Below are 14,347 nucleotides of genomic sequence, written 5' to 3'. Positions count from 1 at the left end.
ATACATAGACATACACCACTCTCAAGTTACATCAATGAAAGTTGTTCCATTTGCAAGAAGACCAGGGGAAGGCAGGTTACTGCGAACACGTTACTGTTTTTTCATCTGAGCTATAATATGCAGACAGTTTCCATTTGAACCATTTATTATGAACTAGTCTGACAGGCATGAACTAAAATGAACCAACCAACTCCAAAATGCGACAAGGAGTGGGCTTGATCACTGTGATGTGGCCTCATGGGAGATGTAGTCTCAGGATCAGTGGGGAACTAACTGTAAGGGCCTTCAGCGCAAAAGGATTCATAACGATTTATAAAATGATTTATATTTTTGTATTTAAATTTCGTTGTAATTTCTATTTAATCTTTTCTACAATGTAAATTACATTCTTATTTAATTTATTCAGTTTGTGTTAGAGAGGGAACGGTTAACACTGAAGATAAACAAAATCCAATTAGGATTGTTCTTTGGTGGTCTCTGGGGAGAAAAATCTAGCTAACCATTGGCTAGGCCTTCAGAAGCTAGGAATGCATCTGCATTCAACTGTATTAGGGCAGAATTTTGGAGTGACAGAGAAATCAACCAATCACATTTTGTAATGGGTGGGACAGTTTTTTTCTACTTCCGCCTTCACGAAGGCCTAGACAAGTCACTGCTGAGCGCGAGCGGTATCCTAGTTTTAGTTTCTTTTTTTTTAGGGGGGGGGGGGCGGGGTAGATCAGTTTTAATATTGCAGATAGAGTTGAAGTCGGAAGTTTACATACACTTAAGTTGGAGTCATTAAAACTCGTTTTTCAACCACTCCACACATTTCTTGTTAACAAACTATAGTTTTGGCAAGTCGGTTAGGACATCTACTTTGTGCATGACACAAGTAATTTTTCAAACAATTGTTTACAGACAGATTATTTCACTTATAATTCACTATATCACAATTCCAGTGGGTCAGAAGTTTACATACACTAAGTTGACTGTGCCTTTAAACAGCTTGAAAAATTCCAGAAAATGATGTCATGGCTTTAGAAACTTCTGAAAGGCTAATTGACATCACTTGAGTCAATTGGAGGTGTACCTGTGGATGTATTTCAAGGCCTACCTCCAAACTCAGTGCCTCTTTGCTTGACATCATGGGAAAATCAAAAGAAATCAGCCAAGACCTCAGAAAAAGAATTGTATACCTTCACAAGTCTGGATCATCCTTGGGAGCAATTTACAAATACCTGAAGGTACCACATTCATCTGTACAAACAATAGTAATCAAGTATAGACACCATGGGACCACACAACCGTCATACCGCTCCTAGAGATGAATGTACTTTGGTGCAAAAAGTGCAAATCAATCCCAGAACAACAGCAAAGGAACTTGTGAAGATGCTGGAGGAAACAGGTACAAAAGTATCTATATCCACAGTAAAACGAGTCCTATATCAACATAACCTGAAAGGCCGCTCAGCAAGGAAGAAGCCACTGCTCCAAAACCACCATAAAAAAAGCCAGACTACGGTTTGCAACTGCACATGGGGACAAAGATCGTACTTTTTGGAGAAATGTCCTCTGGTATGATGAAACAAAAAAAGTGACCATCATTATGTTTGAAGGAAAAAGGGGGAGGCTTGGAAGCTGAAGAACACCATCCCAACAGTGAAGCACGGGGGTGGAAGCATCATGTTGTGGGGGTGCTTTGCTGCAGGAGGGACTGGTGCACTTCACAAAATAGATGGCATCATGAGGGAGGAAAATGATGTGGCTATATTGAAGCAACATCTCAAGACATCAGTCAGGAAGTTCAAGCTTGGTCGCAAATGGGTCTTCCAAATGGACAATGACCCCAAGCATACTTCCAAAGTTGTGGGAAAATGGCTTAAAGACAACAAAGTCAAGGCATTGGAGTGGCATCACAAAGCCCTGACCTCAATCCTATAGAACATTTGTGGGCAGAACTGAAAAAGCGTGTGCGAGCAAGGAGGCCTGCAAACCTGACTCAGTTACACCAACTCTGTCAGGAGGAACATGTGGAAGGCTACCCGAAACATTTGACCCAAGTTAAACAATTTAAAGGCAATGCTACCAAATACTAATTGAGTGTATGTAAACTTCTGACCCACTGGGAATGTGATGAATGAAATAAAAGCTGAACTAAATCATTCTCTCAACTATTATTCTGACATTTCACATTCTTAAAATAAAGTGGTGATCCTAACTGACCTAAGACAGGGTATTTTTACTAGGATTAAATGTCAGGAATTGTGAAAAACTGAGTTTAAATGTATTTGGCTAATGTGTATGCAAACTTCCGACTTCAAACTAGACACTCTAATGTACTTGTCTTCTTGCTCAGTTGTGCACCGGGGCTCTCCCAGTCCTCTTTCTATTCTGGTTAGAGCCAGTTTGAGGCGGTTCTGTGAAGGGAGTAGTATACAGCATTGTACGAGATCTTCAGTTTCTTGGCAATTTCTCGCATGGAATAGCCTTCATTTCTCAGAACAAGAATAGACTGACGAGTTTCAGAAGAAAGTTCTTTGTTTCTGGCCATTTTGAGCCTGTAATCAAACCCACAAATGCTCATGCTCGAGATATTCAACTAGTCTAAAGAAGGCCACGTTTTATTGCTTCTTTAAATCAGAACAACAGTTTTCAGCTATGCTAACATAATTGCAAAAGGGTTTTCTAATGATCAATTAGCTAACCCAAGTTTATTATTTTAAAAGGCTAACACAATGAGCCATTGGAACACAGGACTGATAGTTGCTGATAATGGGCCTCTGTTTGCCTATGTAGATATTCCATAAAAAATCTGCCGTTTCCAGCTAACAATAGTCATTTACAACATTAACAATGTCTACACTGTATTTCTGATCAACTTGATGTTATTTTAATGGACAAAAAATGTGCTTTTCTTTCAAAATCAAGGACATTTCTAAGTGACCCCAAACCTTTGAATGGTAGTGTATATTTCCACACTATGAAGTTGGATTAGTACTGTGAAATTGTGAAAATAATGTCAATGCCGTTTTAGTGAAATAATTGTTTGAAAAGACTGCCTGAAATTCAGCCAGAGTTTTGGCCTGCGTGGCGTCCTCATAAGTTAATAGACCAATAACAAAGAAAAAAAGTTCCAAACCAGCTAGTTTTCAATTTTCCCTTCCCCACTCAGACCACTCCCAGACAGAAATTCTTGCTTGAGAAATTGCTCTTTGCTAAGATGCTATTTTTGTTAATTTTTGACCATTTTAATAAAAACATTTTTACCCAGATGTTAAAGGCTGCATTGGGCCTTTAATGTCGCCCTTCAAGATGAACTTTAAAAGTGAAGTTTAAGATGATCATCATTTGGTGAGTGGCAGTGGCACCCGCTTGCTGTTAGGTATCTCTTTGAAAATAATGCGTGTGAAACATTGTTTCATTTAACCTTTACATCACTGGTTACTTTGTGTGCTGAACAAGATAAAATATGTTTGCAATGGGAAGTAATAGCTGTACATTTCGATTTGGAAATGCTTAATGGTTGTGTTTTTTTTATTATCGCAGGGGCCTACTGGATTATTGTGAACGGGCTGTTTTTACAGTAGGCTATGCTGTGTGTGACTGCTCTCTTTCTATTGGCCATGTCTATGTGATGTACAAAAAGTGTTCTCTCCTACACGGAGCGTGCAGATTACGATCGCTTTCCATTCAGCACTACGAGCCTTTTACCTTTGATGTGTCACTGTTGTCATCGCTAGGCTATTGGTGATAGTGATAGTGATGGTGTTAGGCTACCGTAGGTTGTTTAAACTGTTGTTGTTGTTGTTGTTGCTCGTCGCATTATTCCATGCAGGGCGTGTGCGTGACAGCCCAATGCGTGGTTCAGGCCCGTATGATTAATTCATGATGTCATCAAAAAGCATTGCTACTCAAATCACATTTTAATTGTCACATGCTTCGTAAACAACAGATGTAGACTGACAGTGAAATGCTTATTTACGGGCCCTTCCCAACAATGCAAATAAAGAATAATAAAAAATTATAATAATAGAAAAAAAATGGTAACACAAGGAATAAATACAAAATGAGCAATGATAGCTTGGCAAAATACACGGGGTAACAGTACCGAGTTGAGGTGCAGGGGTACAAGGAAATGGAGGTACATATGTACAGTGCATTCGGAAGGTATTCAGACCCCTTGACTTTTTCCACATTTTGTTTAAGTTCAGTCTTATTCTAAAATGTATGAAATATTTTTTTTTTACCTCATCAATCTACACACAATACCCCATAATGACAAAGCAAAATCTGGTTTTTAGAAATTTTTGCAAATGAATTTAAAACATAAAACAGAAATGTCACATTTATTCAGACCCTTTACTCAGTACTTTGTTGAAGCAACTTTGGCAGCGATTACAGCCTCGAGTCAACTTGAGTACGACGCTACAAGCTTGGCACACCTGTACTTGGGGAGCTTCTCCCATTCTTCTCTGCAGATCCTCTCAAGCTCTGTCAGGTTAGATGGGGAGAGTTGCTGCACAGCTATTTTCAGGTATCTCCAGAGATTATCAAATGGGTTCAAGTCCGGGCTCTGGCTGGGCCACTCAAGGACATTGTCGTGAAGCCACTCATGCGTTGTCTTGGCTGTGTGCTTAGGGTCGTTGTCCTGTTGCAAGGTGAACCTTCGCCCCAGTTTGAGGTCCTGAGCGCTCTGGAGCAGGTTTCCTCCATTTAAGAATGATGGAGGCCACTGTGTTCTTGGGGACCTTCAATGCTGCAGAATTTTTTTGGTACCCTTCCCCAGACCTGTGCGTCGACACAATGCCTACTGACAATACATTCGACCTCATGGCTTGGTGTTTGCTCTGACATGCACTGTCAACTGTGGGACCTTATATAGACAGGTGTGTGCCTTTCCAAATCATGTCCAATGAATTCAATTTACCACAGGTGGACTCCAATCAAGTTGTAGAAACATCTCAAGGATGATCAATGGAAACAGGACGCAACTGAGCTCAATTGCGAGTCTCATAGCAAAGGGTCTGAATACTAATGTAAATAAGGTATCTGTTTTTTATTTTTAATACATGTGCAAAAATGACTGCAAAAACTGTTTTCACTTTTCATTATGGTGTATTGTGTGTAGATTGATGAGGAAAAATAATTATTTGATCCATTTTAGAATAAACAAACAAAATGTGGAAAACGTCAAGGGGTCTGAATACTTTCCAACTGCACTATACATCTACAGTTAAAGTGGGAAGTTTACATACACATTAGCCAAATACATTTAAACTCAGTTTTCACAATTCCTGACATTTAATCCTGGAATAAATTCACTGTTTTAGGTCAGTTAGGATCACCACTTTATTTTAAGAATGTGAAATGTCAGAATAATAGTAGAGAGAATGATTTTTTTCAGTTTTTATTTCATTAATCACATTCCCAGTGGGTCAGAAGTTTACATACACCCAATTCATATTTGGTAGCATTGCCTTTAAATTCTTTAATTTGGGTAAAATGTTTTGGGTAGCCTTCCACAAGCTTCCCACAATATGTTGGGTGAATTTTGGCCCATTCCTCCTGACAGAGCTGGTGTAACTGAGTCAGGTTTGCAGGCGTCCTTGCTCGCACACACTTTTTCAGTTCTGTCCACAAATGTTCTACAGGATTGAGGCCAGATCTTTGTGATGGCCACTCCAATACCTTGACTTTGTTGTCCTTAAACCATTTTGCCACAACTTTGGAAGTATGCTTGGGGTCATTGTCCATTTGGAAGACCAATTTGCGACCAAGCTTTAATTTCCTGACTGATGTCTTGAGATGTTGCTTCAATATAGCCATATAATTTTCCTCCCTCATGATGCCATCTATTTTGGTGAAGTGCACCAGTCCCTCCTGCAGCAAAGCACCCCCACAACATGATGGTGCCACCCCCGTGCTTCACGGTTGGGATGGTGTTCTTCAGCTTGCAAGCTTCCCCCTTTTTCCTCCAAACATAATGATGGTCATTATGGCCAAACAGTTCTATTTTTGTTTCATCAGACCAGAGGACATTTCTCCAAAAAGTACGATCTTTGTCCCCATGTGCAGTTGTAAACCGTAGTCTGGCTTTTTTATGGCGGTATTGGAGCAGTGGTTTCTTCCTTGCTGAGCGGCCTTTCAGGTTATGTCGGGTGGCAGACCAGGGGGTTTGGTCAAGATGTTTACATAGATCAGACACGGACAGAGTATGATTCGCTCGGTTTCAAGGGTGTTTATTAAATAAGCTCTGTCGGGGAGGGGTCATCAGTGCAACGTCTGTCTCCCTTCTCGATAGGGCATCCACGTTTCCATGCTTCGCCCCTGACCTGTGCACTCTCCTGAGGCTTGACGTTCCCTCGTCCGATCAAATACCCCAGGTTCTCCACCTCCTCGAACCCTAGCTTGCATTTCTTGGGGTTTGCGGTCAACCCGGCTTGTCTGAGAGCGTCCAGCACCGCCTGAAGGTGTGTCAGGTGCTCTTCACAACCTTGGCTGTGGATGATGATATCATCCAGGTATGCCGCTGCATACTGCTAGTGGGGTCAAAGCACTCTGTTCATCAGCTGTTGGAATCTGGGCGGGGCTCCGTGGAGACCAAACGGGAGCACCCGGTACTGATACAACCCGTCTGGTGTCGAAAACGCCGTCTTCTTCCGGGAGGAGGCTGCCAACGGTACCTGCCAATAACCTTTGGTCAGGTCAAGGGTGCTGATGTACCGGGCCTTTCCCAATCGATCGATGAGCTCGTCCACCCTCGGCATGGGATATGCGTCGAACAAGCTGATGTCGTTCACTCCCCGGATATCGTTACAGAAGCGAAGGCTACCGTCCGGTTTGGGCACCAACACGAAGGGGCTGCACCATGCACTGTGGTACTCTTCCGTCCTGGGTCCCGACCATAACACGACCAAGGCTGTCCTCTTGTGCCACTTCTTCAACAGGTTCACGTGGTAAATCTGTTGGGGTTTCCATCTCCCCGGTTGCCGTACGCGGTAATTGACAGGTCCCAGCTTCTCGATCACCTCGTATGGTCCGTGCCATGTTGCCAGGAACTTACCGTGGGGATCAAGACCAACACCCTGCCTCCCACCTGGAATTCTCGGGGCTGGGCTCCCCGATTGTAGACCTGGGCATGGGCACGTATGGCCTTCTCCATATAATTCCCTCACGACTGGCCATATGGCTGTCATCCACTCCCGCATCGTCTCCACGTGCTCTACCACGCTGCGTAAGGGGGGGTCGGTTGGGCTTCCCACACCTCCTTGGCGAGGTCCAGTAGGCCGCGTGGCCTCCTCCCATAGAGGAGTTCGAACGGGGAAAACTCGGGAGGATTGGGGTACTTCTCGGATTGAGAACATTAGGTGGGGTAGTAGCTGGTCCCAGTTCTTCCCGTCCTGCTCGATGACCTTCCGCAGCATCTGTTTGACCGTTTTATTAAAGCACTTGACGAGCCCATCCATCTGCGGGTGAAAAACGGAGGTCCGGATCTGCTTGATCTGCAGGAGGGCACACAACTCTTTCATGAGGCGGGACATACACTCCGTACCTTGGTCTGTCAGGATCTCGTTCGGGATGTCTACTCGGCTAAAGTGGTGGAACATCTCCCTGGCGTTTCCCTTGGACACCGCCGCCCGTAGGAGAATAGCCCCGGGATACCGGGTGGCATAGTCCACTATTACCAAGATGTACCTGTGTCCTCGTGCAGTCTTTACCAGGGGTTCCACTATGTCCATGGCGATGCATTCAAAGGGCACCCCGATTATTGGCAGGGGGACCAGAGGGTTTCGGAAGTGTGCTTTCGGGGCAGTGAGTTGACATTCCGGGCAGCTGCGACAGTAGTCTTCCACGGTCCTCCTCATCTCGGGCCAGTGGAACCAGGCGGCGATCCGTTCCCGGGTCTTCTCCATTCCCAGGTGCGACCCCAACAGGTGGGTGTGGGCCAGCTGAAGAACGGTTCCTACGTACCGTCGGGGCAGCAACAATACCTCTCGAAGTTCCCCCTGTTGTCGCGACACCTGATACAAAAGGTTATTCTTAATTTGGAAATGGGGGTATCGCCAGTCACTCAACCCCGGAAGTAGCTGTCCATCCACCGCTATCACTTGGGCGGCGGCAGCTTTCAAATTCGAATCCTCCCACTGGGCCGTCCCGAATTGTCCCCTCAGTTGGCCCCCCACCGGGGTCATGACTGGCCCCTCGAAATCGAGGAGGGGGAGGCTGGGCTCCTCTTCCAGTGGTTCCCCAGGGGGTTCGGGTTCCGGCTTCCCCTCCAACTCCGGACCCGTAGAGTCAGGTTGGTTAACCAGTGGCTTCCGGGCTGCACAGGCGATGGGTCGGCCCCGCTCTCTTCTTCAGCCGGCTCGTACTTTCTTCCTCAACTCGTGCCCCCATAGGGCCACGAACAGCGGACAATCCCGTCCCACTAGGAGAGGTACCGGCAGCTCTGGTACTGCATCATCTGACAGCTCCCTTGTGGCGTCACGATGTTGGTCCATATGGTGGGATACCGTTTTGTGTCACCGTGAACACAGGAAATGGACATCTCCCTACCCCATTCGGTCTCCTGGTTCAGCAGGCTCGTGGTTACGAGCGTAACCATGCTTCCGGAGTCTAATAGCGCTTCCGTGTCGTGTCCGTCAACCTTCACCGGGACCATGGGTGCAGTTGACTCGTGGTGCGCCCAACAGGAGGTAACATAGTTCACTGCGTGACCCACCTCGCCTCTGGGGCTAGCTGATGGCATAGACTCCTCTCGAGCCGGGCAATTCCAGGCAATGTGCCCCCGGGTGCCACACTCAAAACACCTCCTTTGGTCTCCATCTACCTGGGGTCGTCGGTATCGGGTCGGCCCTACCCCCGCCGTCTCTCCACGGGTTTGCAGTCCTTTGGCCCTGCTGACTGTTGGTTCGGGGTACACTGCGGTGGGGCTGTCCTTCCGTCCCTTCGGACGGGTCGCCGACTCGTCCCGGCTCCCACTCAGCAGTGCCTGAGTGTTCTTCTGCATCTCCAATGCTTCCAGGAGGCCCTCCAAGGTCTGGGGTGCGCATAAACTCGCTGCCTTCTTCATGTCATGAGGTAGCACCCGTAAGAAGCGATCCAGGACCACTTTGTCGAGGATGGAGAGGGTGGATATGTCGGTGAGGAGCCATGCCCTGGTGACGTCGCTCATCTGGGCTTGGGGGGAGGCGTCGGGTACGAACCTCCAGTCGTGGAACCGTTGAGCCCGAAGGGCCAGGCTGTACCCGTAGCGGCTGAGTATCTCCCATTTGAGTCCGTTGTAGTTATCCGCCTGTTCGTCGTTCAGGTCCCAATACGCCTTTTGGGCATTCCCAGAGAGGAACGGGGCCAGCAGACTTGCCCACTGCGGCCTTCCCGTAGTGCTGTCCGTTGAAATGTATAGAGGTATGTTTCGAGGACATCATCTTCCGTTAGCTTGATTAAAAACTGGGTTGGGATGTGATCCAGGAGACGCTCCTCCTTGCAGCTTCCTGACTTCCTCAACGAGGCGGATGTTTTGTAGTCGCTGTTCCTCCAGCGTTCGTTCCTGAACCGCCTGTTGTGCTTGTTGGGCCCAGAAGAACTGAGCTATCAACTCATCCATGCTGATACTGTGTAAACGTCACCCCTGATCTGAGCACGTTATCAGAGTGCCCGCATTCTCCACCACTTGTGGCAGACCAGGGGGTTTGGTCAAGACATTTACATAGATCAGACACGGACAGAGTATGATTAGCTCGCTTTCAAGGGTGTTTATTAAATAATAAATCAAAAAGAAAAGAACAGGTCTCCCCATGAGACCCTCTCCGGGATACCTTCTCCTGGGCTCTGGGTCTTCCTGTATCCTGTCGGGCACACAGGCTTAGCTCGGGTAACTGTATCCAACCACATGGAAGTCCCCTCACTTCCCCAAGTCATCTCCCTGTGTGCTGCCCTTCTGGCAGCTTTATGGGCCTCGCCCAGCTGGTGAGCAATCCGCCCTTGATTACTCACCAGCTCCCAATCAGCCCCAATTAGTCCTGCCCGTCGAGACCTAGCACGTCCAGCAGATGGAGCCACCTCCTCGTGATGTATACTCCATTTGTTACCAGGCCTCGACGAGTCTCCCCCTGGTGGCTGACCTGCTGTACACCACAGTCGATATAGGACTCGTTTTTCTGTGGATATAGATACTTTTGTACCTGTTTTCCTCCAGCATCTTCACAAGGTCCTTTGCTGTTGTTCTGGGATTGATTTGCACTTTTCTCACCAAAGTACGTTCATCTCTAGGAGACAGAACGCGTCTCCTTCCTGAGCGGTATTACGGCTGAGTGGTCCCATGGCGTTTATACTTGCGTACTATTGTTTGTACAGATGAACGGGGTACCTTCAGGCATTTGGAAAGTGCTCCCAAGGATGACCCAGACTTGTGGAGGTCTACAATTGTTTTTTATGTAAACTTCTGACCCACTGGAATTGTGATACAGTGAATTATAAGTGAAATAATCTGTCTCTAAACAATTGTTGGAAAAATTACTTGTGTCATGCACAAAGTAGATGTCCTAACCGACTTGACAAAACTATAGTTTGTTAACAAGAAATGTGTGGAGTGGTTGAAAAACGAGTTTTAATGACTCCAACTTAAGTGTAGGTAAACTTCCAACTTCAACTGTAGGTAGGGGTAAAGTGACTAGGCAACAGGATAGATAATAGACAGTAGCAGCAGCATATGCATTAGAGCTAGATATAATGTTGTGTGTTCTAACTGATGATGTTTCTGTTATTTGTCTTGATTTAGTTGAAGTTTGACGTAATACGATTTTTTCCCCCCACTGAAGGTCCAATAGACATGGTTCGCTACTGAGGCTGCATTCTCTGATTCCTTGATAGATCATATAGAGTGAAGCTTGAAGCACTGTAGAGGAACAACTGCCCTACTGCTGGGAGACCTGGGTGTTTGACGCTAGTGGCAAGAGAAGAGGAGATTCAAATTGAACAGAGGAGAAGACAAACACTATCCTTGCTGCTACTGTATAGTCTCAGTAGGGGCCCGGCACCAGTTAATGAGTTAAGTGAATATTTAGGCCACTCCAAGCCGAGAGGCTGAGAGGAAAGGCTCTCTGGGAGGGCACACACACGCCCTTGGCCCTGGCATATACTGCTCAATTCGATGGAGGGAGAGGGGGATGGAGGGGGGAGGGAAGGAAGTAAAGAGGGAGGGAGGAAGGGATGGAGGGAGTGAGAAAGGGATTAGGGAGGGGGATAGGGAGGGAGTAGGGAGAAAGGGATAGAGGGATGTCTGTGTTATACCTCTCACTTATGTCATAATTACTCAATAACAGTTTGCTATTGTCATTATTGAAGAGCCACTTCTGTTGATATCGTTAGAATCTCTGGTACACTACATGATCAAAAGTATGTGGACACCTGCTCAATGAACATCTCATTCCAAAACAATGGCATTAATATGTAGTTGGTCCCCTCTTTGATGATATAACAGCCTCCACTTTTCTGGGAAGGCTTTCCACGAGATGTTGGAACATTGCTGCGGGGACTTGCTTCCATTCAGCCACAAGAGCATTAGTGAGGTCGGGCACTGATGTTGGGTGTTTAGGCCTGGCTTGCAGTCGGCCTTCCAATTCATCCAAAAGGTGTTCGATGGAGTTGAAGTCAGGGCTCTGTGCAGGCCAGTCAAGTTCTTCCACACCAAACTCGACAAACCATTTCTGTATTTCGCTTTGTGCATGGAGGCATTGTTATCCTGAAAAAGGAAAGGGCCTCCCCAAACTGTTGCCAAAAAGTTGGAAGCACAGAACTGTCTAGAATGTCATTGTATGCTGTAGCGTCAAGATTTCCCTTCACTGGAACAAAGAGCCAACCATGAAAAACAGCCCCAGACCATTATTTCTCCTCCACCAAACTTTACAGTTGGCACTATGCATTCGGGCAGGGAGCGTCCTCCTGGCATCCGCCAAACCCAGATTCTTCCGTTGACTGCCAGATGGTGAAGTGTGATTCATCGCTCCAGAGTCCAATGGCGGCGAGCTTTAAAACACTCCAGCCGGCGCTTGGCATTGCGCGTGGTGATCTTATGCTTTTGTGCGGATGCTCGGCCATGGAAATCCATTTCATGAAGCTCCCTACGAACAGTTATTGTGCAGACATTGCTTCCAGAGGCAGTTCGGAACTTGGTAGTGAGTGTTGCAACCGGGGACAGACGATCATTACGCGCTACGCACTTCAACACTCCGCAGTCCCATTCTGTGAGCTTGTCTACCACTTCGCGGCTGAGCCGTTGTTGCTCCTAGACATTTCCACTTCACAATAACGGCACTTACAGTTGACCGGGGGCAGCTCTAGCAGGGCAGAAATTTGACGAACTGACTTGTTGGAAAGGTGACATCCTATGACGGTGCCACGTTGGAAGTCACTGAGCTCTTCAGTAAGGCCTTTCTACTACAAATGTTTGTCTATGAAGAATGCATGGAGGTGTGCTCGATTTTATACACGTGTCAGCAACGGGTTTGGCTGAAATAGCCAAATCCACTAATTTGAAGGGGTGTCCACATACTTTTGTATATCTAGTGTATATTTATAAACAGTGTACACCAGAGAGCGATAGCAGAGGAGGCAAACATCATTAGAAGGTGGTTTCCTATCCCCTGATACCACTGAGACCAGACGTTCTCACCAACCAATAACGTCCCTGTTGTATCTCCAGGGACTCACCTCCTATGAGCATGGTGCAGATGGAGAAGATCTTCTCAGAGTCGGTGTTGGCTGAGACATTTCCGAAGCCCACGCTGGTCAGACTGCTCAGAGCGAAGTACAGCGACGTCACGTAGGAGCTCCTCACTGATGGACCCCCACCTAGCATCCCTCCACCCTGTCCCACACCGACCCCCACCCCACCAGCCAAGGCCCCCACCCCAGTCCCTGTGACGTTCCACTGGCTGGAGTTCCATGAGTCCTGCCCTGCCAGCTCCGACCCGGACACGTTCCATTGGCTACTGTTGGCCGGGAAGGCGTTGACAATGGCGGGGTGCAGCAAACCAGGAGCCAAAGTAGCAAGGGGAGACAGGAAGTAAGGGGTGCCCAGACGCTTTCCCAACTCATGTAGCCAACCTGAGAAAGGGGGGAGGGGGAGGGAAGTGGGAGAGGGAGACAAAGAGAGGGAGAAGGAGGGAGGGAGAGATAGAGGGGGAGAGAGAGAAGGAGGGAGAGAAATACAAAAGGAAAGTTACATACAGATACCTAGCAGAATAACACATTGTGGACAGCCTGTCAGCGATCCATATACTGTAAACACACTCATGGGGGAAGAAGCTGTAGCTTTAACCTTGTAGTTGAACTGGGCTGCCCAATGTACACAGTGCACACACACACGCACACACACACACACACACACACACACACACACACACACACACACACACACTGAAGCTGACCCAGTGTATAAACAAGGCCCACTAATGAATGTCTCTGGGTAGTCTCAGTGAACTGAATAAACCAATATCATTAAGAATGTTACACCTCAGTTGTTGCCTAATTAGCTTGTCATTATGCAAGCTAGCATTTCTAGGACATGTTGAGTATAATCTTTCTGATTTATGTGCCAGCGTGTGTGTAGTGTGTGTACGTGTTGGTTAGGTGTGTGTGAGTGTGTGTCAGTATGCAGCGGTATGTGTGAATACATTTGTTTATCAATGTGTTTGTGCACCCGCAGTGTGCACTGGGGTGGGTCTTTTGACTAGGATTGCTTATATGGCTGTGCGAACATAACAAATTATGTAAGAACTTGGCAGAACTTTCTCAGTCAGCTTTTCTGTCCATGCACAGCCAGATACAAATACTTTGCTGTCCGTGGTCCTGAACTAACTCTCTGACAACTCCTCTTCTCTTACCTTGTCCAAGGTTCTGAATATACCCACTCTCTCAGCTGCCTCCTCCAGTCTCCCCTGCCTTTGTCCATTTAACATACAGTATCTGTCCTGCTTTGCTCTGACATGATGCTGTCCATGGTGCTGAACTCCAGGCCAGACCTCTAAATAAGGCTGCTAGCATGCTTACTCTCCTCTCTCTAAGAAACTGTATCAGAGCCAAAGCTTGATTGATTTGTGATCTATCTGCAGGTGTATCCCAGGAGGTTACATACTGTTATTCTGCACTCCACTCTAGCTCTGTCTGTCAGCCTGTCAGTCACCCAGCCCACGTCTTTGATAGACGTAGCAGGAGAAGCACAGACTGTTCTACTGAAGTTGTGAATCTTTGACGTGACACTCAAAAGATAACAACCTCTCTGAGATTTCAGTCTTCACAGCATCCAAAACAACCGGTAGAGAGAGAATGAGGGGGATGAGAAAGAGTGAAAGGACAGATGGAG

The 14,347-nt window shown here is 46.7% G+C and overlaps 1 protein-coding gene across 1 annotated transcript in view; it reads right to left on the bottom strand.

The window, feature by feature from the left end:
• Positions 1-14,347, bottom strand: part of kcnh3 (potassium voltage-gated channel, subfamily H (eag-related), member 3) — a 207,856-nt gene that overhangs the window by 54,375 nt on the left and 139,134 nt on the right. The window contains exon 8 of the mRNA XM_045707463.1: positions 12,694-13,089. Within this exon, the coding sequence (XP_045563419.1) occupies positions 12,694-13,089 (396 nt within the window). The remainder of the gene's footprint in view (positions 1-12,693; positions 13,090-14,347) is intronic.

The sequence above is a fragment of the Salmo salar genome, chromosome ssa25, assembly GCF_905237065.1.
Source record: "Salmo salar chromosome ssa25, Ssal_v3.1, whole genome shotgun sequence".
Classification (NCBI taxonomy): Eukaryota; Metazoa; Chordata; class Actinopteri; order Salmoniformes; family Salmonidae; genus Salmo; species Salmo salar.
The sequence above is the reverse complement of the archived record's forward strand: the minus strand, read 5'-3'. Positions and strand labels throughout refer to the sequence as shown.